The following is a 26,635-nucleotide window of genomic DNA, read 5'->3' as shown; positions in this document are numbered from 1 at the left end:
AACTAAGGAAACTACTGAATAGGCACAAACCTGGAATATATTCATGTCATATCAGCACTGTGGTGAGATTGATTTTGATTGATGAGCTGATAAGACACCAAAGATACACATGCAATGGTGAAACTAAACATGTCACTTAACATAAATTGCTGCACAAACTTCTCTCTCAAGCTCTATAAACTCGACTGTCCCTCTGCTGTATAATCTCTAAATTGACCTATTTCACATGAAATGTAATACCACTAAAACAAACCCATTTCTATGGCCATTAGTTATGTGATTGTGCACATAGAAATCTTTGATTTCTGTATATATCCTTATTTACACAGTAGTTACTTTTAGGACGATTTCATTTTTATTTGGTTTGTACAGCAACTATCTTCGTCCATACGTAACAAACAATTACATTGAATATCCTAAATATCACATTTGTAATTATTTTGAAAAATAAATTCAGAATTTCTCTTCACTGATACAGGTATATCCATCTAAAATGGATATACTATTATATATATATTACTATATATATATATATATATATATATATATATATATATATATACTATTATTTAACTATTTAAACTCTGAACTGATAAAACACATCTTTAAGTTTATTTGTACATGCTAAAGTGACTCACATAGCTCGCCAGTGAATGTATTTTTGCTTAATATCTGCAGCAGTTGCACTATAGTATCTGGAGAGCTAGACATACGTCGAGGTATACAATTCATGTTAGTGTTTCTAAGCAGCGTAACCTGAAATTGGAATGTATTAATTATTGTGTAACTTACAAGGGAGTGTTGTGCAATGTGTTAAGCAGTGACAGGAAATCAGCCGAATGATGGTTGTGTGGTGTTGTGGAAATTGTCTGACACCCGACACCCATGAAATAACAACACAAACCCCCGATGCCATTAAAGCCCCTTTGAATTTAATTTAATTTAACTGAGAAAGGCATGTAATAGTTATTGAATAAATGATCAAACTATTGATTCACACTGTTTTACTTTCACAGTGGCGAAGGTTCTGAGCTGACGCTGTCTTGCTCTTAGGTTTGTGATTTTGTTTATTTGGAGTCTGTAAACATAGTGACTATTTGTCACTTTGTTAGGCTGTACATAGTGCATGAAGTAATCTGAAACAGATCAAGAGGAAGTCATCTTAGCAAGCTGGCACTGAATGCCAGTCTTGTTTGGTTTAAGCATTTACCATCTGATTAGATCAAAGTACAATTTGTGATTAAATGCAATTTGCAAGTCTGTTAATTTGTGGTCCAAGGGAGCATCGTATTGTTTGTCACTTCAACTAGTCATTCTTTTTTTATATAACTGTATTAAACTTGAATAGCATTCGAACAGGAAACAAGTATACACCATGACACCACACAGATAGACATGTCAATGTGATAACAGGTTTCAGTTTAAATTGGGTTTTTGCTTTCAAAAATATCAGTGCACTAACAGAGGCCTATTTTTATTTGTTGAAACCTAAATGACTTGCTGTCCCCCTATGTGAAGCAGTGTGAACTTGTGTTGAAAACATGCTTAAGCTCAGCAGTGAAGCTCTTGTGAGAAGTCTCTGTATTGTGCAATAGCAGAAACCCTGATACGGTTAGCTCTATCTGCAACTTGTTGCGGTTCTGAGACATCTGATATAGGTACTTTTTTCATTTTTTTAGTATTTTGATAAACATGTTTTCCTTTTTTTGTGATAAAGACTCTAAAGATTACAGCAAGAGATGTTACTGGCTTCAAAATTTCATGAAATGTGACAGAAGAAGATCTAAGGAGATGGCTATGGAAGCATAAAATTGTCTGTGTCAAGGTTTTGGAGGAATATTTTGCTGGTTAAGATTCTGTTCTAGTAAATGCCAAAGAAAAACATTTTAGTATTCAAACTCACCAAGTAGACACTGAAGTACACGCACTACAGCACTATCTTTCACATTCAAAATAAAGACGTCCAAACCTTGTATTATTATCATTTAATATTTCACTGTTGTGTTTACACAGTTGTCCACGATATTTTGATTGCATGAATCCTTTACACATCTGGCAAATATAAAAAGAGAGACCATTTAATTTTACTTGAAATAACTTAAATGACTTTGCTTCCACTTATAAATAAACTCAGTGGTAAAATAATACTGGACCTATAAAACAAGTCTCCTCTGAAGTCTAAGTCTGTGATATTTTTCCCCGTTTAGCGTATACGAAGTGTAACAATGCACCAGGGTACAAAACATGAAAAATCACCCAGTGGAAAAGGATGGGTATAGTTTTAACTAAGCTTCTATCTAGATCAGTGATGTAGATAAGCACTTGAGGCACACCAGCATTGGTCACTCACAAGCCAGTTTCCCGTCAAAGGACGACAAGGTAATGGCAAAGGCTTGCAGGGCACACATGGGGAAACTGTAATCCATAGAGAAGACGTCCTCTGCTACACGGCCAAACTGCATCACTATGTAATCCTCTGGAAAACACGTTGAAGGGTTGGGGGACAGAAAGAGAGGTGACTGTGTTGAGAATAAAGTCAAGACGGCTGTTTTTCTTGTGTTTGATGAAAGACAATAAGTCAGTCACAACTTACCATTGTCAGGGTGGATGATCTGGAAGTTCTTGACGGAGGCCTGGGTGACACGTCCATGGAAGTTAAGCACATATGACTGAGTCTGCTCGTTCCAGCTCGGAGATTTGTTCACCAGGGTGACCAGTTTGTCTGTGTTGCCGTTCACATGGCGGATCAGTAGAGTCTCTAGTTCCTATAACAAGGTAAAATGTCAGTTCCTTTGAAAATGTTCACATTTACGCTACACCATCGGCGGTTTAAAAAAGTGAGGATTATGTTATTAAACTTACATTCTTTGGACGAATGGACACTCTTTCATCGTTCTCCAGCATGCCAGGGATGATCACTGTCATTTTCCTGGGACCCTTAAATCCCAGCACATTCGTCTCCTGGAACATGATAGCCAATTGTGTTATAGGTTTTATCTCTTGATATACTGTGTTAAGTGGGATGTTAAGTGAGTAAGTTTGGACTCACATAGCATATGGCTGCCAGCTCTTGCCGCACTGATTCACACTCTTTGATGAAAGGCTTTTTCTCAGGGTTTTCACCTCCATCATAGACTGTAAACTTTGTACCCAGAACATTGGACCTGAAACACATTCACCTTATCAGGTATACAAGTTCTGACATGATCTATCACATGAAAGATGAGAATGTCGAGCCAGAATTAGGAAGAACAGCAATGGGGTGTGTTCACTTCCATGTCAAATCTTTGCCTTCACAAATCTCCCTTACAGAAAAGCCACATGAATTTCCCATGTAGGAAACATGTAGGAAATATGTAGTAAAATGGAGTATTGTGTAGATGTGGATAACATGTAATCCCATCGGTTTCACATGGGAAATGGGCTTTGCACATTACACCACGAAGATGTTCCAAAACAATGTTTCCCATGTGCTTAACATGTGATTTTAACATATTTTCACAGGTTAAATTTCAAATGTGCCACATATGGTTTTTAGAACTGTGTATCCCACAATTCACTGCACCATGAAACCTGTGGGTGCAGTATGACAAGGAACCCTGGCTACAAAGTTGAACTTGTGAATCCTCTGCTTTCATTTTCTGTTCATTTACAGTGCTGCATTGTGGACAGGTGGAAGTGAAAAAATAGAGAGACCTTAAGCAATTTAATAATTTTAATAAGGGCAACACTCTTTGATTAGTCTTTTGTTGATTTTACTTGTCAGGAAACAGGAAAGGCACATGTGTTACTAATAACATTAACAATGGCTCTGGTCCAGTAGCCTTATTACCACTGAGCCAGCAGGCACATTACCAGAGCCCTAAGACTGGGAGACCTAAATGAAATGCAGCTTTTTTAAGGTTGGTGCCACCTGTGCTTTTCCTGCTATGACACGTCACAATGTCTGCCGTCAAAAAAGTCTCTTGGTTGTGAGTGCTGCTTGATTTCAGCGTCAATTCATCCCTTGACTTCTATGCTTGCTGGGGACCAGATGAGTAACATACTGTAGCATCTTACCCGATAATAGGCCTTTCTCATGAAAGACATTTTGACGGGTTACAGTAGGAAAAACTGACTGTTACATTGTCATGGCTTAACAGGACACATTACTTACAGTACTTTTCCTAGTCAAGCCAGAATGCCTGGCCAATTCACACCCTAGGGTGACGGATGAATGCAATGAAGTAGCTGATGGGATAGAAATCCACTGAGAGACCTTTTTATGGTAGATTTTTTGACATGTCATAGCAGGAACAGCTGTTGATACTAATATTAATTGTGGATCCATTCCATTTCAGGTGTTTTAGTACCAGGGCGCTGGTATTATGCATGCTAGCTTAGTGGTGGGGCTTACTGTCACTCAAATAGAACAGAGCTGTCATTAGTGTTATTAGATACACCAGTGCTTTTTCTCTTATAACTATGTCAGGTCCAGGTTTGAGAACCACTTGTTTAGCATGATGACATTTTTAAATATAATCTGAAGAGGCTTTGAAAGGGTTTCATAATTTCAGAGCTTTCACTAAAAAGAGGAGCCATGGATTCTTTTTATCTAAAGGTTTGTAACTATACGAGAATAAGTGTACAAATAAATCAGACAAAAATGGTTTGAATTGAGTTATACCTTAGTTTTCCTATGTAGCAGTTTGTGTCTCTGGACAGATTTGTCGGGTCAGTGGAGATGAGATAGTTGGATGTTTTGCACTTCTTCCTTTTCCTGCCTGCCATTAGAAACACCTTGGTGATGGCAAAATGAAAAACAAACAGAGAGAGACAATGAGGAGAACTTGGATAGAAATATGACAGGATCATATTAATCAACGTGGACAGTGATTGGGTTTGAATTTTGCAGAAGCGCCCACCCTCTTGCCATCCTCCTTCTCCATGTGGAGGTAGTAAGTCGGGTAAATGCCCTTCTCCATGCCTCTCCTGTCCCTGGTGACCCTACATTGGATCGTCACATCTCTGGGGGCTGGACGCAAAGCAAACATTTCAAGATCCTCCACTGACACTGGAGACGTTGGCTGAAAGGAGTAAAAGTGAGAATGGTTTCACCACTAGTCATTCTGATATGCTTTCTGTGACGAGTCAAAATAAATATAAATAAAATAAATTTTCTTGACAATTTGGGTTTTTTCTTCAAATGTCTCACCCTTTCGTTAGATTCACTGCCTGAGGACGAACCCTCCCTATAGTTGGAGTTAAGGGAAGCTAGACTTGGTGTAGTTTTTTCTGCTTTGTTTGTCTTTTTCCCCTTTTTCTCTGTTTCCTGGGTTTCCTCGTCTTTGCTCTCGTCACTTATTTGGCACCTGGCTATGGAGATAACACACGCAACATTATTCTTAACAACAACGTTACAGTATTGTTGATCGTAAAGTCCACTGGGTCAGATTATCACTTACATGTGTCGAGTTGTTTTTTGCTCTTGGGTGAATGAGGGACAAGCCTCTGGGACAGGTCTTCCTCTTCATCGTCACTTTCATCCCGTTTATTCTTCTTTGGACTTGCCACATCCACCGCCGACTCAATCTCCTGGGTTGAAGCCTCCAGTAAGTGCTTCTCTGCAAAAGACGAGAAATTAAATGTGTGTAACCAACAGCTGGATTCATGTTAAGAGCGTTAAACAATGTTCGTTCCTCCTTACACACAACATATATATCATGCAGAGGACTGATGTGTTAATGATAAATTGAACACTGATGTTACTTTTACGCTCTTGTTTGGTTGTCTTGTTTGTCTTCTGTGGGTCTTCAGATTCTTTCACTTTCTTCTTTGTTTTTTTCTCCTTTTTCTCTTTGCCTTTTTCCATCTCTGTCTCCTTCTCATCATTCTTTTCCATCTCTGAAAAAGTAATGAGTTGCTGATTATTATCATTTATTAAAGAACTTATCAAAGTGTTTGTTAGCTTTACATGTGCATGCATAAAAACACATAATACAAAAACATGTCCCAGTGTGGATAAATCTGTACTCCCTGACTCATACCACAGTATATAAATTGTCATTTGCATGAATAAACACAAACACATCACATTGGAATAAAAGATTCTTTTGATATTCTTACGTTTGACTTTTTCTTTTTTCAATTCCTTCTTCTTTGTCTTTTTCCCCTCCACCTGAGCATCATTTTCAAATTCACACTTCACCTCGTGCTCTTTGTCAATCTCCAGGTTCATCTTCTTGGGAGTAGCATGTTTCTCTGAAGGCACCTCATCTAACGTCATGCTTGCTGTTGTATTGCATTCATCCAGTGTGATCTCATCCAATGGGTTATCGTGGGCATGTTCAACTTGATCTCCAGAAAGAAACAAAAAGAAACTCAACATAATTGCAGCATGCAATGGAATCAGATTTGTCTTCCGTTCTTCTGCTACACAAAATAAGAAATTATTCTAATACTAACCACTCAGGGAAGCGTTGCTCAGGGATTGGCTGATCAACAGAGGTGTCTCATCAGAACGGGCAACTTTGTGCTTTCGGTTCTTTTGGCGAGTGTCCCAGTTTGCAACCACCATTTGAGAATCAGCCCTCTTCTTTTGCTGCTTTTTCATCAAAAGGGTTCGCTGGGGGAGAAATGAGAATTGGACTTCATTCAAACAGTTAATTCTGTCTCCACACAATATTTATTTTCACTACAACTACAGAGAAAATAGTGCTTCTTATCCCTTTACCTTCAGTAGCTACTACAGTAATATCTTGATTTATTTCTCCTCTCAACAAACTTAAACTCCAGAAAAAAAACCTTCTTGATGTGAAATGTTTTCACTTTTAATCGCTTTCAAAGTGGGATCTTGTTAACAGCACATGTTGGTTAGGTACGATATAAAAGAGGGTAGGTAGGACATTTCATTACATTTGAAGGTATTACTGCTTTTTTATTGCATATGATGACTAAACTCTACTGACCATAAGCTAAATACCATAGGTATTATGTTCTTTAGTCAGAATTAAAATGTTATATTCTGTTATTTAACTAAGAAAGGAACCAGATACGTTTTTGAATGTTACATGGGATAATTATTTGTAATATAACTTCTATTGGTTGTCATATTTGATTAAATTTTAGATAGTGATTATCCCTATAATATGTATAATTATAATTATTTTCAGCTTAAGGTAATTGTGGATGCAAGATTTTAAATGTGTCTATGCATCATGGTTAATGTTTACTAGGCCTACTACTAGTATCAATTTAGAATTTGTAATATTAGGTTACTACTGCTGCTATAAGTTTCACACATTTTATTGCTGATTATCTGCTGATCTTGTAAACAGTCAACAGGAAGTAAGCCATAGCTCACATACTGTACAGCATAAATGAGTCGGTAACTCCAAACAGCAGGTGGTTCTGACACAGGTAGCCATGACCTCAAGAAAGCTTTATTTCTTTGCTCTGCCTCAGCTTTAACCTCTTGTTAGCTAATCAAACAAGGAATATGCTCAATTATTTGCTCCACTGTCAGCATGGACTATGATAATTTTATGTATCCTACACAGAACACAGATAAATATCTTTTCTGTCAGCTTAAAAGTAATATTGTAAATAATTTGAAGTGCATTTTATTGTACCAGTAAAATAAACAAAAACACATCAGGGCTAGGTTATTTCATGTGTAAATTACATCAAATAGGCCTACTTGTCCTTGTTTCTTTACCTGGTTGTCCAGCTTCTGTTGTCGTATATCGGGGTCCTCCATGTCTGGTCTGAATTCACGATTCACTGCTTATTATTACAAAGTAGTACAGTAGATAATACTAAAAAGGATACTTAAAAACTACAATCCAGCGTCAAAGTTCAATGTGAGAATTGGTTCAGTTTCCAAAATAAAAGACCAATTACACATGGACGCGGGTGTGTGTTGTGCCACCCTGCTTCATCTGACAGTCTGTCCACCTGCATGTAGCAGAAGGCAAAGTGGATTAAAAGGGGATAATGTTCTTAAACTGCACTGCACAGCTCAGTCAGTATGGACAAGCAGTCTCAAGGGGGCAAGGCGAGCTGTCCATGACTGCTTTATGGAGATACTATGGCCTAATGTTACGGCTGAAAGGTGAGACAAGAAAAACAGCAAGGTGTTATTAACAGTCGTGTCCCTCCATTTACGTCACTTACCCCGGCGTAAACAGTCAAACCGCAGCAGTCACCATAGATTGCCCTAAAGTTTACGAGTCTCACTCCACCTGCCTCACAACATCATCATTTAAAGAGTGCCTTTAAAAATGAACTAAAACGTCCCAGAAAAAAAATCAACAAATCCAGACGTTGGCGCTTAGCTCAGGTTTATCCCGTTGCCATGGATACGGCTACCCTGCAGCTGCGATGGAGAGCCGCGAAAATCAAAAGAGCCAACAACTCTTTGTCTCTGTCTTTTAACGAGAACTTACACCCTGCGTGCCTTCATTATCAGTCGGTCTGTTTGTTTGTAGCGTTTTCACGATGTTCTGTTCCGTTTTAGTAACGTTAGGCCCCAGGCTACACTGCTGCTGGTGAGCAGGAAGGATAAACCTATTTATAGCCTGGCTTGTTTGGTTGCAGGGTGAATACTGGTAGGGGTAGTTTGGGGTAAGATGCCCCATCCATGCGGTAAAATCACTTTCATAGGTGCAAATTACAGATAAAATAAACTACAAGTAGCTGTTTAAAAGCAAGGGGATTATGTGATAGACCTATGTTTTAGAAATAAACTTGCTTTGCCTTATGTCATTAGTTTTCCTATCATTTATTTCCCCGGGGGGCGTTTTGCCACATGTTACCAAATGGGACATTTTCTGATAATTTACCTTCTGCATCATTTTTAATTATGACCTAAATGTCTTAGCCCTTGATATGATACTATTCTAAATAACTTAAAAATAAAGTGGATAAATGGATAAACACCAGACCAAGTATTTCCAGTTGTAGGTAGGTATATTTATTTTGTCCCAATATAACAGGTCATAGAGTGAAATTGAGTTTGTAACTCCGTTGTAGCTTTTAGCATTAGCACTGCAACGTAGCTCACTATAAGCAATTTAAGTAGACTAAATCTTTGTGGAAACATCTAGATAGCTAAATTTATGCAATTGGCTATGGGTTGTTGAATATAGTACGCCACGCTCCTGGAAGTGATGTTGAAGCCGCATAACTTATTTTATTTTTTTAGGACATACTTGCTAATGATGAGGTCAGTGTTTTTTTATAGGCCAAATGGATATTATGGAAAGATTTAAATGATGAAGTTTAACAGTCGCACTTTACCCATTGTCCCATTTAACCAGTATTCACTCTATTTCTGTATGTATTTTTATAAATATTTGAAGATTTTAAGTAAATTAAGGCTTTTGTGACTTTATAAATTAGGCCCAAGTTTACTTTACTTATCCTAATTTTTGTCCTGTGGCTAGCTCTAATACCTTAAGTTAAGTTAAGTAAGGTTGTAATAGTAGTAGTACTAGTATACTAGTATTAGTAGTGTATTGTCTCAGCTGCTAACAGTAGTGATATAGCCCCCTACATAATAGCGGCCTAACAGCAATGGTCTTGTCATTGTAATTGTTGTATGTAATAGCAGAGGTATACTTTTCCAGTTGACTTTAAAAGATTAATGTAAAAAAACATATATAACACTTTAAAATGTTTTTTTTCTTTTACTATATTGTCTTTTATCATAGGTCCTAAGGGTTAGCTAATGATGTATTTTCTGTGTAGTTTTAGTATTGTTTTTGTTTTAGGTCTTTCAAGAGAGTTCTATTAAATAAAACAAAATATGATGGATGTTGAGTTTCAAAAATTTCAAAATATCAAAATCTTTATTTTGTCTTTTACTATATTTGATTTTATCAGGCTACATAGGCTATGTCTACTTCTACAACACAGGGCTGCACACTCAGGTTGTAGCCCCCTTCATGCTATACACACAGAACATTGTACATATTTTTAAAATTAGAACAGAATAAAAATAATATTTATAGTATTATACTTGATTTGTTTTTTTATATATGTAAATATTCCATAGACTGTATTTAAAAATATTCCTATTGTTTATTATTTATTTTTTAAATAATTGTTCAAATAATTCATTTTAATGGGGCTTTATTTTGATAGGAAACGGACACTTACCCTGTCAAAGCATCTTTAAATAGATATTTTATATTATAAGGATGTCCTACATGATGTTCGTGTGTATATGTCACGGGCTAAACCGGAAAAAGAAAAAAGGGGTGTGTCCTAATCGGTCCTAATGTAAGTGTCGCTAGGATACAACGAGGCAGCCAAACAGGAAATGTTCCAGCCTGATTTGGGGTTTCCCCAAATACTGTTACATGGTAAAAAAAAATCAATTGGTAGGTTTGATCTTTTTTGAACTACAAAATATTATCTATTTTTGACAAGTGTGTTATGTGTGTGTGTTATTTTATGACCGACTCAGATCACTCGCACTGTTTTTCAGCAATCAGCAGTTTGTTCAATTTATAACTCCGCTAAAGAAATAAAGCATGGATACGAAAATAAAGGTAGGCTCTACAAGTTTAGTTTGATTCACAATAGCTAGTTAGATGTTGGTTACATTTTACTGCCTTAATCATAATTAAAATATAAATATTTATTTTTTAGCTTACACTGGATCCATAGACTGTATATAAACGATACTAATCTCCTAAGTAGTGCCTTATTCATTTCATATGAAGCAAGTATTGTTTTGATCTGTAGGTACCACATGCCCTGAAAGCTAAAGTGATGCTATGGTGAGAGCTGTGTCCACAATCCAGATTATGTTCGTTTTACTGACTAAATATCATAACTTACCCTGAATCCATTCCCTGGGCGTTTTTAGGACAGATGTAAGCTACCATGACATGGAGGAGATCAACAAAATGCAGTCCATTCCTGATCTGGAGAGGTTTCTGCCCATTTATGACAAGAAACGTATTTATGTATATTACACACACTCACACACAGGCCATATTTTCTTGTCATGCTTCTCCTCTCCTGTGACAGTGCTTTATGCAGTGTGTTTGGAGTTGACCTCCCTGAACCAAAAAGAGAAGTCCTGCTGGAGGTGTATGTCCAGACTGTGCGTTTTTGCAGAGCACGCAGCTTCAAAATGGAACAGACTTCTGCTCTCTTGTCCATCATCAAGTCCATCCATGAGGCTAACATAGGTAAGTAAAGTCATATTGTTATCACTGCCCTGTAGTTAGCAGTTTTAGATGGAACGGGCTTTCAACACAGATGTGTAAAATTAATATGAGCTTATGTGACAGCTGACACAATATATTTACAGTAAATACTCATATTGTCTGTCAGTTTTTTTTTTTCAAAAGTCTCTGAATCTACACAAAACAGTGTCATGTGAGTTCTTCTTATGCTGATGGGCAAATATTACAGGTTAGTTTGTTTAAATAATTAATTAAAATGTTCCCCAACCTTATTTGGGATGTTTTTGAAACTCCTTTCTTGCAGAAACTCCACTCATCAACATAGAACAGTGTCTTGAATACTGCAAGGAACTACTTCTCTGTCACTCAGTCAGGGTATGTAAAACAATTAGTCTTTTTTATGAAGAATATACTTTTAACACCCATACATTTTCATGAATATGTTTCTCTGTTTTCCCACTACAGCGACCTCCCTTTACTATAAACCTGTTCAGCTCTGAGGAGGTGAACTGTATCTTTAAGTACATCTATAACAGCTATGCAAGACACTACAAACTCTACAAATATATTTTCACTCCACAGGTAATGAATTGTTCTGCAAATTGTTTATTAATTTTTTCTATACTTGATATTAATCCTGAGAGGATGATGAGCTTCTAAGTATTTTATTTCCACAGGTAAAACTTGATTTGTCTTTGACTTACTCTGGGATCCCAGACCAGGACGAACCTACCATGGAGAATTCCTCTGCTCCAGGTAATCATTACATGGCATCTGCAGTTTTAATAGCACGGAAACGGTTTAAAGGTTTTTAAATGTGTCATCATGCAACCTAGGAGTGAACAAGGGCAATTTAAACAGACTGACCAACAAAACACAACAAGTTAAAGTTATGAAACTGTAAATTAGCAGAATTAGAAAATTTACAACAGGAAATGTTAATAAACATTAAACCATTCACTTTAACAACCCACAAATACAAAAACCTCCTCTACAAGGTGCACCTAACAAATATGTTCAATTTAATGTTGTGTTACGTGGAGAACAGAAAAGTCTTGATATTTTTGAGGACCTTAGACCAGATTTATTAATACTTTTAAGCTATTTTCTTGCATCAGATGTTGAAATTGTGATGGAAAAAGAAGCAGAAGCAGTACCAAACACACACAACTCTCCTCCAACACAGGCAACATCTATCGGAGAGTCAGAGGGAGCCACACTCGGTAGGATCACAAACCATAAAAACGGGGACTGTGCAGAAATACCTAATGCTCCCCTAACGGTTTATTGTAACGGCTTTATTTCCTCCCTTTCAGGGTCCCAATCAGAGCTGAAGGCTCTGATAGAGAAAGAGGTCAGAGAGCATATGATGCATTTGTCTGGACAACTAGATCAGCGAATGAAAGAAATTGCAGATCAGCATAACAGCGCACTAGATTCTCCACAGCCCAACCCCAGAGACAAAAAATAATGAATGAAAGATGTTTTCTCTTTGAGCTTTTCCACTCACCCAGCAAGTATGTTGATGCTTGAATAAGAATTCATGCAAAATTAAACTCAATTCAAACTAAAACATTTGTTTTATTGTCAATAACAAACTTTTTTTTCATATACAGTACAATGTATATCTGCATTTGTACAATTACTGTGTATTTCTCAGGCAGGCACTTTCAGGAAAAGTGCCACATATTAAAATGGAGAATGAACTGAGTAGAGAATGATGTTGGTAAGGAAATACGGTCACAAATGGTCTTCACAGTTAGTGTAAGTGGGTTTCCTATTAAGGAATGTCTGCATGCAAGACAGCTACATGATTCTCTACCAAAACCTTACTGCACTCTACCTTTGATACTGTATTGTATTTTATTATTATATTTAATAATTAATCACAGTGCTTTAATGTCCACTTCAGCCTCACAGCGCTTACTTACACATCCTCCCCTAAGTTACAACTGATGTTCAACAGGTACAGTCCTAAACAAATTTACCAACGTGTGGTGTGTTTTATCAAACGATTGTGCAATGTGTCCTCTACTGCAAAGTGTTAGTGCAAACATGATGACCTGACAAGATGAGTTTCATATAGCCACAAAGTTGGATCAAATGGCAGATAACAAATGTTAAGTTGTGCATGCTTATCTTTAACTTGCAGAAACATGATGCGCTTTAAGGCATACAAACATCCCAGTCCCTGAATTCCTCATGTTAAAATTATACGTAATGCAACAAGGCAAATGCTGACATGACAGCACAAAAAAACATTTAAATAAAAAAATCGACGTGGTTGGAATGAGGTTGACCTTTTATGTTTCTAAGTCCTCCAGGCCCAGCAGCAGGATCTTAGCTGTGTTCTGAAAGAGGGCAGCTCGGTTCTGCTGCTCCCCTTTCTTTACCCAGTGCCCGTAGATACGGAAGGCGCAGCCATCAATGAGTTTGCGAACACCGCGCAGGGAGTAAGGATCTCTGGCCAGCACCTCCCGAGTCAGTGGCCGAGCCCTGCGGTAACGGCTGTATATCCTGATACAGGCCAGCACACTGAGTATAAACACCTGAGGAGGCAAGACAGGAAGGCAGATGAGAATATTTGCTTTGTCACTCATACAACAAATTTAAAATCCAATAAAATAAAATAAAAAGCCACATTAACACCGTGACTCACCCTAAATGTCTTTCTGGGACTGAAGAGCCGTACGTCCTCCTTCTGGTACTGTCTGAAGAAGGGATGTGCTAAGGCTTGCTCAGCAGTGAGACGGACAGCTGGTTCCACCACGAGCAGCCTGGAAATCTGAGCAGCACAACCAAAATGATTGTAAAATAAAAGCAACTGAAAATCAGGTCCAACATTATGCCGTAGTCTAAAAAACAAAACAATAAAATCAATAGCTTTAGGGTTTAACCTTATATTTTTGTCTAAAAAAATAGTTTCTGCTGAAGAACTGTTAACATCAGAATATAGAGAATATTATAAACATTAGTAACATTATCAACAATTTGAAACCCTAAGGTTTATCAGTCTTACCAGGTCTTTCACAGTGTCAGATCTGTCATCCCACTCCGGGGAGCTGAACTGATAGCGACCCTCCATGATCATCCTCAGCATCAGCATCTGTTTACGGTGCCAGAACGGTGGTGAGCCGGCCAGCAAGGTGAAGAGGATCACTCCACACGCCCAGCTTCCCAACGCATGCATCAAAACAAGTGAGAAAGAATTAGAAATAAAATTCAGGAAGGCATCCAGGATCATTCTTTGTAAATGTCTATTTACTGTATATACATGTTATTGACAAAAGGAAAGACTTACAGATCCACCTCTTTGCCATAGCCTGTGTGCGTTTCATCCATCGAACATTTCAGTATTTCAGGGGCCAGATAACCAGGTGTGCCACAAAGCTCTAATTAGACCAAAAGATAAAACATTTTACACATTCACATAGTGAGTCATTCATCATCATAGGCATTGATCTGAAGTCATCAATTTCTTTTTATACTACAGTACCTCGAAGTTTCTCTCCAGGTTTTAGCTGGACTGAGAAACCAAAGTCGGATAGTTTGATGTGCCCTTGATCATCCAGGAGAATATTCTCAGGCTTTAAGTCCCGATGGACAATGTTGAGGGAGTGGAGGTACTCCACAGCCTCCAGCAGAGCTCGCATCATACTCCTGCAGAGCAACAGGTTTTAAACAATGCATCAGTTTTACATGGTCTCATTTCCAGGCAGCCATTGGTTTTATTTTTTTTCAATACCATGACAAGATCAACTTGCAAAGACGTGGAGTGTGATGTTAGTTATCATAGTGCCTTCAGTCAAAGTTAAGTTTTTTTTAAATGTGGAGTGCAATGTGGTTTTCATACTGTACACTATTTTTCTGAACTCATTACTACACATAAACACAATCCCAGGTTTCTGTTTAAGACTGTGGCTGGTAAACCCAACCCCTCTGTGAATTGTTTTTGTCTTATTTTACCAATAAGGTGGTGTCAATCAGAGCTAATCAATCATTACCCACATGGCCTCTTACTCAGAGGTCCCTCACCAGCAACAAGAGAGTTTTAACCCATCGACTTGTCTGAGCTTTTAAAATCAGTGTCACAAATGAGTGTGTCCTCCAAAGTTTTTACTGAAAGCAATGGATTCTGTTGGGCCCCATTTGATCTCTGTTTTCAACAGCTCCCTATCTACTGGTTGTGTCCCTGATTATTTTAAAACGTCTTGCGTGAACCCACTTTTAAAGGAACCTGGTTTAGATCACTGTATTGGAAAATAAATTATTTGAAAAATTTCAGTCTAGTTTCAGGAAGTACCACAGCACTGAGACTGCCCTGCTTAAAGTCACTAATGACCTTTTAATGTCTGCTGATGAAGGTATGTGCTCAGTCCTGGTACTCCTGGACCTTAGTGCTGCTTTTGTCACCATTGATCACAACATCATGTTAGACAGACTGAGGCACTGGGTGTGGATCTCTGGTACTGCCCTTGAATGGTTTTCATCCTACCTGTCAAATAGGAAGTTTTGCGTGTCTGTAAACAACTATGTCCCTTCGTTCTGTCCAGTTAAATATGGTGTGCCTCAGGGGTCGGTCTTAGGACCCATTTTATTTTCCTTGTATCTGCTTCCCCTTGGACATATTATCCATAAACATGGTATTTCTTTTCATATTTATGCTGATGACACACAAATGTACTTGCCCGTCAGATCCACAGACACTGGAATGCTGAGTTCACTTAACAACTGCCTTTGTGAAGTTAAAAAATGGATGTCACATAATTTCCTCACGCTGAACTCAGACAAAACAGAAATCTTGGTCATTGGGTCCCAGCAGATGGCAAAACAAATACTGCCATTTGCTGGTTCCCTAGTAAATCACATTAAGCCTGTTGCAAAGAACCTTGGTGTTTGGTTTGATAGTAATTTAAATTTTGAGCAGCACGCCACAAAGCTTGTTCAATCATGTTTTTATCAACTTAGAAATATAGCAAAAATTCGAAGGACACGAGACCATTTTACACACCTTCATCTCATCACGCCTAGATAATTGCAACAGCCTTTTTACTTGCTTGCAGAAATCTATTGATCGTCTCCAGACTGTCCAGAACTCAGCTGCCAGGATTTTAACCAGAACAAAGAAATATGACCACATCAACCCTATCTTAGCTTCACAACAGAATTGACTTTAAAATTTTACTGATCACTTTTAAAGCTCTTCATGGCCTCTCGCCTTGTTATATTTCTGACCTTTTAGTCCCATACACACCAGCACGTACCTTGAGATCCTCGGGCAGAGGTCTGTTGTCTGTTCCAAAGTCTCGACTGAAAACTAAAGGGGACAGAGCGTTTGCTGTCAGGGCCCCGAGGCTCTGGAACAGCCTGCCCGAGGAAATCAGGTCGGCTGAGTCAGTGAACTCTTTTAAGTCCCTTCTTAAAACATACTTTTATAGGAGAGCTTTTCCCAATTTTATTTGACTTTATTTTATCCTTTTTATTTTATTCTATTTTACTTATTTTATATTTATCTTAAACGTGTATTTTAGTCTTTTCAATGTTTTCTTGCTTTTATCTTGTATTGTTTTTGTATTATTGTCTTTTGGGTATTATTGTCTTCACACTTGTTAAAGTACTTTGTAACTTGTTTTGAAAAGTGCTCTACAAATAAACATTATTATTATTATTATTATTACTACTACTAAAATAAACTTAAAATATCTTCAGCTTGACATTCAATGCACCATAAAATCACATTTTTGGAAAATAAAGTCGCTCAGGATCTAGGGTCTAGGTAGGCAGTGAACATAACCATATGAGGGGGGCAGACATAATCTTTCAAAACTTAAAAAATGCATTGTACTTGTAGTTCGTATTTGGTAACCATTTGTTACCAAGTACATTGACTAGAGGCTGACGGACGACAGTGATTACATTGAATTGTTTTGATCAAAATTATTGCTAGGGAAAATTAGGTAGATGCTGGATATTGGTAGGGACTGGAAGAAGATGGTGGTGGATGAGAAGCAGCCAGAAGAGATCACGGAGGAAAAAGAGGAAAAGAGAAGAAATTTCCTGCTACAGTGACAATAGTGAGAACAAAAGAGGAATCCATCTGGCTGGAATAAAATTGACTGGGAGCAAGAACAGACTTGAAGATCTGTCAGGTAAACATGAAGTCGCGAGTTGGATTAAGGACAAACTTGGCAATGTCAATCAAGACTCCGGCAAGATGAGAGTAGGCAGACTCTGTGTTTACATTGATGATGCCTGGTGCTCAAACACAGTCGAGGTGGACACTATTTCCCAAATGTTTGACTTTTTAATGTGAAGATGAAAACCATATTATCAACTTGTTGCTGCTGTTTACATTCACCCCAGGTGTGAATTCAACACATGCACTGCAAAATGTTTCGGGTGTAGACTTGTATGTATATATCCTTTGTATGTAAATAACTGTATGTAGGCTGTTGTTTTATTTTATATGTTACCATATCTTAATACACATTTAGCCTAATTATATGTTATGTTCTGTGTGCGTGTAGCATGGAGGGACCACAAACTTTCTTTTCATTACAAAACCTTGTGTTGTATAATGATAAATAAACTACCTTGATACCTTAATCACTGTTTGATGTGTGTCACAGACACAACTGAAGGTGGCACTGGAAATAGTCAGATGGTTACCAAGTATCATGTTTTCCACTTACTAGTTGAGTTCCAGTAAAGGGTGTTGTTGATGGAGTACCATATGGTCAATCCTAGTAAATTTAAGGAGTTGTTGACAGCCACAGAGTGTTCAGAATGAGTGACGGAGAAGGATGTGCAACAAGATTTGTTCTGTTGCTTTTTGAATCAGAAGTCCCGCCTGACAAAGTGTTCTTGGAGCATATCAGTTACCCAGTAAGGGCTTCTGTTCCCTAAACCCATTTAGAGCAGGCATTGTTGGAAGTTTGGTGAATGTGGAGATGAGATGTGCAGCGACAGGCACTGTGATAAAGAAGTGTAATCAGTGTTGGGGGGAGTCATGAATCGTGGCAAGCAGATTGTCTGAAGAGAAGGAGGAGATGGAAGTCATGAGGTTAAGAGAAGGATGAGCCATGAGGAAGCAGCTAGGAAAGAAAAGATTCAAGTAGAAAGGGAGAACAAATCAGGTAAGAAGCATGATGAATAATGTTTGTGTAAGGATTAGCATTTCTGCCCATGGTGATTAACTGGTCTGCTAAGGCGGAAAGGAAATCTGAGAGGATAGAAATAGTTGTTGTTGAGAAAGTTTTGGGATTTTGTGGGAATTACAGGAGAGGAAGTGCAGGAGTTTTCAGACCCTCTCAGTGCCCAAACTGAGTAGGCTAGTTTTTTTTATTTTAGAGAATGATACAAGGGGTGGGGAAGAACTTTCCTTGAATTTTTATTTTTTTGTTTTTAGATTTGATTTGAGAATTTTGTCTTATTTTCAGTCCGAAAGAAGGCGGTAACTCTGGATGCAACCTGCCTCTAAAAATGCGAAGGCGGCTATTTTAGGGACATGTCCCTGCCGCCCTACTAAATTCTACTCCCTTGAAATGAGCTGATGGGGTGTGTTGACGCTGAAGCTCACCTGGTTTCCTTCTCACTCAAGGTAACTTTTTCTGTGAGGTAGTCAAACAGCTCTCCTCGCCTCATGCTATAAGTAAAAAACAAAAAGAGATTGACACAATCCTACAATGAATACATGAATATTAACATTCACATTGTAGCTGTTTGTTGAAATACTCACAGGTCGAACACCAAAAAGATGAAGGTCGCAGACTCATAGGAATCAATGAGAGTAACTAAAAGGAATCAACAAAACATAAAGCGGTTTTAGCACTTTTGAATCCCCTAAGAGCAAAAAAATGAAGATGTCTTGCAGGCCAAAAAGAGCAGGAGTCCAACATACTGATTGAGGAGTGTCCCTTCACCATGTTGAGGACCTGGACCTCCTTCAGCGTAGAGGTTTTCACCTCCTCCAGCTGCTGAACGGTCATCTTTTCTGCTGTGATCTCAATGATCTTCACCGCCAGCTCCTGAGTTGTGTGTCTGTCCACACACCTACGCACCACACTGCTCACACCCCTGAGGTACCAGTGACATAGAATACAGCATGTGTGCTTTTTCTGTTGTTGTTGTTGTTGTTGTTGTTTTTTAAATCATCCCAATATAAAAACTGAGATTACATTTCAGGTGATTTCGCTGGACTCACCTGCCTATCACCTCTTTCAGGTCATATTTCTGGTAAAACTCCTTGGCCCCGACCCAGTCTGGCAGTTCATCTCCAACAACGATGTCTTTGGTCATGGTGATAGCATAAGGATCTGTAACGACAACAAACAGGCAGTCACATGTCTCACGTGGACACAGGAACTACTGAGCTAACATCTGGCAACGAAGTGTTGCTTTAGTTTAATTTCAGTTAGCTGTGCATTAGCTACATATACATCCCTCCCTTCTCTCTACTGTTATTTAGAAAAGTGTCCTTGATAATTGATCCATCTTACAGCTACTGTAGGGGGTTTTAGATTTGTCCTTGCTGCAGCAGAAGGTACTGACCGTAAAAGGAAGCTAACTAACGTTACTCACCATGTATGCAATCAGACGACAAGAGGAAGAGGGAGACGGCGAGCAATGAATCAATATAACCTCAATACTGACATCTCAACTTGAGGACCATAACTGTTTGCGATTCAGCGGCTACGGACTCAAGGTTATTCACCGATAATGTTGACAACAGCCAGCCAACACCTTGCTGTCACTGCTCGGAACATCTTGCAGCGTTGTTGCAGACAGTACAGTACTCCCCCCGTGAGGCCGGGGTGCGAATTGGCTAATCCTACTCTGCTCTGATTGGCTCCGCCTGACGGATGACGTCACTCACGTAGCCGTACACTGGAATAACAGGAAGTGTTTGTTGTTCTGCTGTCATCGGCACATTAGCTCGACATTTGTTAACCCGTAATCGTTTCTTGTAAATGCAGTCCATTTGTTCACAGTATAGTTATAAACCTAGTCGCAGAGGATGAGATGGAACATTGAAAAAGTGCCAAGTAGTTCTAAAAATTCCACCGGGATGATTCACGGCTAGGAGGAGTTGTACGGTTTGGAGGGCGATTCAAATTACTTTGAGACTCATTAATCTTACAAGGGACAAGTAGTTGATATCTCAATTGGCATCTCCTGTGAGAGTTTGTGTTGTGAGCTGAAGCAGCAGGCAGCTCCCCAACGAGGGATGGGCTATGCCGCCGAAGGGGAAAACTAGTGATGGTGCTGGGAGTAATGACAAAAAGTCCAGACAATCTGAAAAAAGAGATAGATCTGACAATGGAAGTGGAAGTGAGAGTGACGAGTCCCAAAGCACAAGGAAAATGCCAAGATCTGAAGAGGAGGGTGAATTTAGGATGATAGTTAAATTCAAAGATAAAAGTGACAAAGCCTTAAACCCACTCAGACTATCGGAGGAGCTAAAAAACAAAATGGGAAAAGTTCTAAATGTGAAAATGATGATGAATGGGAATATACTTGTTTTTTGCAGAAATGATAATCAGAGGTTGAATGCCCTTAAAGTTCGGCATTTGCTTAACAGGCCTGTTGAATGTTTCGTTCCTGGTCAGGCTAAAAATGCTAAAGGAGTGATCTATGTAAGCCTTGAGATAGAAGAGAGTGACATCTTGAAGAATTTAAAGGGAGCTGAGGTTGTAGCTGTACGGAGATTCAAAGAAACCGGTAATGCTGTGCTATTAACATTCAAGCAAGATATTGTGCCAGCAAGGGTTAGCCTTGGATATATTAGCTTGCCAGTGAGACAGTATATTCGTCCCCCACTGCGTTGTTACAATTGTCAACGCTATGGCCATGTAGCAGCAGCATGCGGAGGGAAAAAAAGATGTGGGAAGTGTGGAGGAAGCCATGACTTTATTCAATGTAAAGCTGATATAGTCAAGTGCTGTAACTGTGGCGGAAATCATGTATCTTCATTTAGGGGGTGTGAGCATCATGTTAGAGCTGTGGGAGTAGAGAAATTGAGAGTTGAAGGCAAAATATCATATGCAGATGCCCTGAAGAAAGTGAGGGGAACGGGGGAACCTTCCAGACAAGTGGTAGTTGAAGTGCCTTCTGATTCCCAGCCTGATAGGGAGAAAGTGAGGCAGATTGTGGGAACCCAGTCATTCCTGGCATTCATGGTAGATGTTCTGTGGGCAGTTAGAGACCAAACCAGAAGATCTGACGTTATTAAAGTGGTGGTGGATGCTGCAGAGAGATTTCTGGAAGAGGCATGTATGGGTCCAGAAGAGTTGCACAAGTATATGAGACAGAAACTGGAAGTTTACGAAAGAGGTAGGGGAAAACAAAAGATCACTGACAGTAATGAGGAATGTACTGGGGGAAGAAACATGGACATAAATGATGATAGGTAAATTGCTGATGTTTTACATCTTACAATGGAATGCACGGAGTTTGATGGCTAATGGACAGGAACTTAAGAGATTTGTTGATGAATTTAAGGATCTACCAGAGGTGATATGTATTCAGGAAACTTGGCTTAAACCATGCTTAGATTTTGTGATTCCTGGATATGAAAGTAACAGATATGATAGAAAAGGAAAGTCTGGGGGAGGGTGTGCAACATTTATAAGATCAGATGTACAGTATCAAAATGTAGAGATAATGTCTAAACTAGAATGTGTTATAGTAAGAGTCTGGGGACAGCACAGGTGGATTAACATAATAAACATGTATAATCCTTGTTTGCAAATAAATCTAAGCGAGTTGGAGTGGGTTATGGAACAAGTAGGGACACCGGTCATTTGGGTGGGGGATTTTAACTCTCACAACCCTCTTTGGGGTAGCAGAATAAAAGATAATAATGGGAGCACTATAGAGGAATTTATGGACAGGTGGAGATTAGTTTGTTTAAATGATGGCAGGCCAACTAGATTTGATATTAGAACAGGAAATGTTTCATATATAGATTTGGCATTAGCGTCCAGTGAACTAGCTAGGGTTGGAGAGTGGGATTCTTTGGACAGATATACAATAGGGAGTGATCATTACCCAATATTATTGAGGTTTGGGAAAACTTTATTGAGTGAAGAACAGGGTAACCAAAACTTATTTAATTATAGTAAGGCAGATTGGGCACTTTTTTCTGAAAAGTGTAACAAAACTATAGAGGAAGTAAATGAGGAAGGGACAATAGAGGAATGGAATAGCAGCTTATGTGAAATAATTATGAAAAGTGCAATTGAATCTATCCCGATAAAGAAGTGTTCTAAAAGGAAAATTAGTGTGCCATGGTGGAACAAGGACTGTGATAAAGCAGTAAGAGACAGGAATTGCGGGTATAGAGCATTGAGGAAACATCCAACAGAAGATAAAGCAGTAGAATATAAAAGACTGCGAGCCAAAGCACGCAGAGTGATTAAGACTGCAAAAAAAGAGTGCTGGAGAAAATACTGTGGAAAACTAGGGGCAGAGACTGCAGTAACAGAAATATGGCGGGCAGTACATCGTATGGCAGGAAGTAATAGGAAAAGGAAAATGCCAGTTTTAGAGGAGGGAGGATTGTTTGCTACAAGTGATTTGGATAAAGCAAAGCTATGTGAAAATAGCTTTAGAGCTGTTCACAGTGGAGCTAACATTGGTGAAGCAGGTATAAGGAAAAGAAATGAGATATTAGAGCAAAATCGATACAAACTTGAGATAAATAATGATAATTCTGATGTGGGTAATTTATTTTTCTCATTAGAAGAATTGCACAGGGCAATTGGAAAAGGAAGGAAAACAGCCCCGGGAAAGGATGGTGTTAGCTATGAGATTGTTAAGAATCTTAGTGACAAAGTTTTGGAGGAAATCTTGGCCTTAATGAATCACATATGGCAAGAGGGAAGTCTACCTAGCACATGGAAGCATGCACTGGTGGTTCCAATATTGAAACCAGGGAAAGACGCTTATAAGGCAGGATCATACAGGCCCATTGCACTGACATCAGTCCTATGTAAAATAATGGAAAGGATGGTTACAGACAGATTGGTTTATAAGTTAGAGAAGAAGGGATGGTTTACATCAGTACAAAGTGGATTCCGTAGAGGGAGAAGTACCATGGATGCCGTTACGTCCCTTGACAGTGATATAAAGAAAGCAATGGTGAATAGAGAAGTATTAATGGCGGTGTTTATTGATATTGAAAAGGCGTATGACATGCTATGGAAGGAGGGGCTTGTCATAAAACTATATGAGGCTGGAGTCAGAGGGAGGATGATTAACTGGATACAAGACTTCTTGAAGGACAGGAGAATTCAAGTTAGGGTTGCAAATGCTTTATCAGCTGGAACAGGTATCGATAACGGAACTCCTCAGGGTAGCGTGATAAGCCCAGTCCTTTTCAATATTATGATAAATGATATATTTGAAGAAATTGGGAATAGTTTTGGAAAATCTCTATTTGCTGATGATGGGGCCATCTGGAAAAGGGGCAGGAATGTCAAACAAATAACTGAGCAAATGCAAGTAGCTCTGAACAAAGTAACTAGTTGGGGTGAAAAGTGGGGGTTGAGGATATCAGTGGAGAAATCAAAGTATATAATATTTGGTAATAAGAAAACTGAATGTGGTGGTTTATTTTTGTATGAACAAGCAATTGAGAGGGTTAAAGAGTTCAAATTTTTGGGTGTGCATTTGGATGAGAAGCTAACATGGAAAAAGCAGATAGATAATGTTGTAAATAAGTGTGAAAAGGTATTAAATGTAATGCGTTCCCTCTCAGGTAGCACATGGGGTGCAGGCAGAGATACTCAACTAATGATCTACAGGGCAATGATAAGATCTAGGTTGGATTATGGATGTGTGTGTTATGGGACAGCCGCTGATACACATTTAAAGAGGCTGGAAGTAATACAAGCTAAGGCACTGAGACTATGTTGCGGGGCCCTCCGTACAACTCCAGTCCCAGCTTTGTTGGTAGAGATGGGGGAAATGCCATTGTCAATTAGACGGGAGAAATTGGCAATGCAGTATATTGTTAAATTATGGGCACATAAAGGAGAACACCCTACAAAAATAGTTCTAAGTAATGCGTGGGAGTGGGGATCAGGGAAAAGGAGGAAGGAATGTTTTATGTTTAACATCAGGAAAAAAATTGAGGAACTGGGACTGAAGGAGGAAGGGATGGCCCCGCAAGTGTACTGGTCAGTTGTACCACCGTGGTTGATGTCCATACCAGAAATAGATCTTAGTATAATGGATAACATCAAACATCATGAAGGCACAGAGTATCCCAATATGGTAAAGCGAAGACTGGAAAATCAGTGGGGAACTTACCTTCAGATATATACAGATGGATCCCAAGATCCACAAACTGGGAAGTCAGGCTTTGCTTTTTATATCCCACAATATGAATATGTAAAGCTTAAACGACTGTCTGAGGGGGTATCGGTGTATACAACAGAACTTCTAGCTATTATATGGGCACTAAAGTGGATAGAGGAAGTGCAACCAAGGAGAGCAGTAATATGCTCAGATTCGGCTTCAGTGTTAAAAACTCTGGGAGGAAGTAATATGGGAGCTCGGCCAGATCTGTTTATGGAGCTGATGGTTCTGTTGTATAAAATCGAAAAGGCTGGAGGGTCAGTGGGATTTCTCTGGGTCCCTGCACATGTTGGGGTAGAAGGGAATGAGGTGGCAGACAAGGTAGCAAAAATGACTCTGAAAAGAGATATTGATTTAGAAGTTTGTATTGGGGTCACCGAATGTAGATCTGTCATTAAGGAAAACACTATAGTAGTATGGCAGAGGCAGTGGGAAAAGGAAACAAAGGGCCGGCATTATTATGCAATACAAAACAAAGTAAAGACAGAGCAGAGTTGCTTGGGTAAATCCAGAAGACAAGCTGTAATTATGACAAGACTAAGGCTGGGACACTGTGGATTTGCATGGGATCTAGCGAAGATAGGCAAACATGAGGATGGGCTCTGTAGAACCTGCAATCAACAACAGACTGTTAATCATGTGTTTATGGAATGTCAACAGTATAAAAGGCAAAGAGAACAACTGTATTCTGAGGTAGCAGGAGATGGACTACAAGCAGTGACATTGAGAGATATTTTGAATCCTCATGAGAACCAATCAAGGATAGTGGAAGCAGTCATGGATTTTATATCTGCAACAGGATTAGCCCTCTGAGAATGAAGGTGCTATAAAGCGATACCGAGACTGAACTGTGGGTGGCAGCAATATGCCGTAAGGCATCTAGTCTGCCGGAAAGCCAGTAGAAGAAGAAGAGATGGAACATTAACGTTTTTTAATGAGATTGATTGTCGAGATTGTTTATCATAACAAGATCCAGTGAAAGTGTTGACACTGAGATGCCACTTTAGTGGATGAAAGAGACGCGAAGGTAGCTAGCAATCAAATCAAAGTGTTGCTTTAATGTAATGCATTAATTAGAATAAACACAGTGTTTGAAATAGTAGTAAGCCATGACTCAATTAACAGTAGGATCAATATAGACTGCCATTGATTAATCAGACCTTGCTTCCAAATGGTTAGTCACACTCAACCCAAAATATATTTATGAATGAACAAATGAATGAGTTGTTACTGTGAACAAATGGGCTACATTTAAATGAAATTATCACGGCTTAACAATGTCGAGCCAATTTCCCCGACAACAGCAGAACAGCAGAAACGTCCTTTGCCCTACTGCATGGCGACGGTGACGTTTGTCACGTAGCCCACGCAAAAACATGTATGGCTGGTGGATGGTGCACATGGATTATATTACCTGCTGAATAAACTGTGGTGTGACATCTACTTGTGCATGGGCTGCTACGTCGTCACCTCAGGACGTGACTTTTCCCCACCAACTTTAGTCAGTTCATTCAATACATGGAGCATTTTTTAAATCATAAAGGTTGCTGTAAAAATACTGGACGGAATAAAAATAAATAAAGTTGTACACAAAATAAAAAAGTAGGTAAAGTTAAGAATTGAAAAAAAAAAAACCTAACAACTGGAATAAATATTTATTTCACATATTTTTTTAGGTTAAATGTTTCAAAAGCAGGGCTTGACATTAACACCCGCAAAATGCGAGTGGATTTCAGCAGAGGCGGGTAGCACAGACCGACTAGCCGCTTTGGCATGTTGAAAAAGTGTAGTCTTTTCAAAAGGCACCTGAATTAAGAAATGCACAGAAGAACAAGAGAAAGCGAAAATATAGAGCTGAGAGGAAAAGGGGCAGGAGGAAAGTGCCGGTAAATGCTGTAAAATGACAGAGATCTTCATGATAAGGGACATGGTGTTACTACAAGCAGGGCTGCCCTTATGTCACATCATATCGTCATATCACACCTACCTTTCCAGAGTTAACTATTATTTAATAAATATAATCATGCCATGTGGGAAAGCAGAAGATGCGTTTGTATGGGAATAATCTGGAAAATAATGACCTATATACTCGT

At 38.8% G+C, this 26,635-nt stretch overlaps 3 protein-coding genes across 5 annotated transcripts; 1 reads left to right on the top strand and 2 right to left on the bottom strand.

Moving 5' to 3' along the window:
- Window positions 1-1,970: 1,970 nt before the first annotated feature.
- Window positions 1,971-8,588, bottom strand: si:dkey-220f10.4 (tubby protein). The gene is made up of 13 exons (XM_038735811.1): window positions 8,155-8,588; window positions 7,697-7,935; window positions 6,445-6,604; window positions 6,106-6,336; window positions 5,749-5,883; window positions 5,445-5,603; window positions 5,195-5,355; window positions 4,905-5,066; window positions 4,667-4,779; window positions 3,050-3,164; window positions 2,863-2,961; window positions 2,594-2,765; window positions 1,971-2,476 (listed from the first exon to the last, which is right to left on the bottom strand). The coding sequence occupies exons 2-13, from the start codon at window positions 7,736-7,738 to the stop codon at window positions 2,343-2,345; spliced, it is 1,683 nt and encodes a 560-aa protein (XP_038591739.1). The 5' UTR covers window positions 7,739-7,935; window positions 8,155-8,588; the 3' UTR covers window positions 1,971-2,342.
- A 1,644-nt stretch (window positions 8,589-10,232) lies between these two features.
- ccdc189 (coiled-coil domain containing 189) lies at window positions 10,233-12,753 on the top strand. Of its 3 annotated transcripts, none has more exons than XM_038735810.1 (10): window positions 10,233-10,364; window positions 10,472-10,535; window positions 10,732-10,766; window positions 10,856-10,921; window positions 11,020-11,183; window positions 11,485-11,555; window positions 11,646-11,762; window positions 11,858-11,936; window positions 12,367-12,403; window positions 12,497-12,753. In XM_038735810.1, exons 2-10 carry the CDS (start codon window positions 10,518-10,520, stop codon window positions 12,603-12,605), a joined length of 696 nt encoding a protein of 231 aa, XP_038591738.1. In that variant the 5' UTR covers window positions 10,233-10,364; window positions 10,472-10,517; the 3' UTR covers window positions 12,606-12,753. The 3 variants fall into 3 exon arrangements, with proteins under 3 accessions (XP_038591738.1, XP_038591736.1, XP_038591737.1); XM_038735808.1 differs by having other exon boundaries at window positions 12,299-12,403; XM_038735809.1 differs by lacking the exon at window positions 10,732-10,766 and having other exon boundaries at window positions 10,349-10,364; window positions 12,299-12,403.
- Window positions 12,742-19,990, bottom strand: phkg2 (phosphorylase kinase, gamma 2 (testis)). Its single transcript, XM_038735807.1, has 10 exons — window positions 19,761-19,990; window positions 19,384-19,495; window positions 19,081-19,256; window positions 18,919-18,973; window positions 18,760-18,825; window positions 14,677-14,840; window positions 14,482-14,572; window positions 14,200-14,353; window positions 13,840-13,965; window positions 12,742-13,729 (listed from the first exon to the last, which is right to left on the bottom strand). The coding sequence occupies exons 2-10, from the start codon at window positions 19,476-19,478 to the stop codon at window positions 13,484-13,486; spliced, it is 1,173 nt and encodes a 390-aa protein (XP_038591735.1). The 5' UTR covers window positions 19,479-19,495; window positions 19,761-19,990; the 3' UTR covers window positions 12,742-13,483.
- Between the last annotated feature and the right edge of the window lie 6,645 nt (window positions 19,991-26,635).

This window comes from Micropterus salmoides, unplaced genomic scaffold (genome assembly GCF_014851395.1).
Source record: "Micropterus salmoides isolate LMB-PRFRI ecotype aquatic unplaced genomic scaffold, ASM1485139v1 Ms_hic_scaffold_21, whole genome shotgun sequence".
In the NCBI taxonomy this organism is placed as follows: domain Eukaryota; kingdom Metazoa; phylum Chordata; class Actinopteri; order Centrarchiformes; family Centrarchidae; genus Micropterus; species Micropterus salmoides.
The sequence above is the reverse complement of the archived record's forward strand: the minus strand, read 5'-3'. Positions and strand labels throughout refer to the sequence as shown.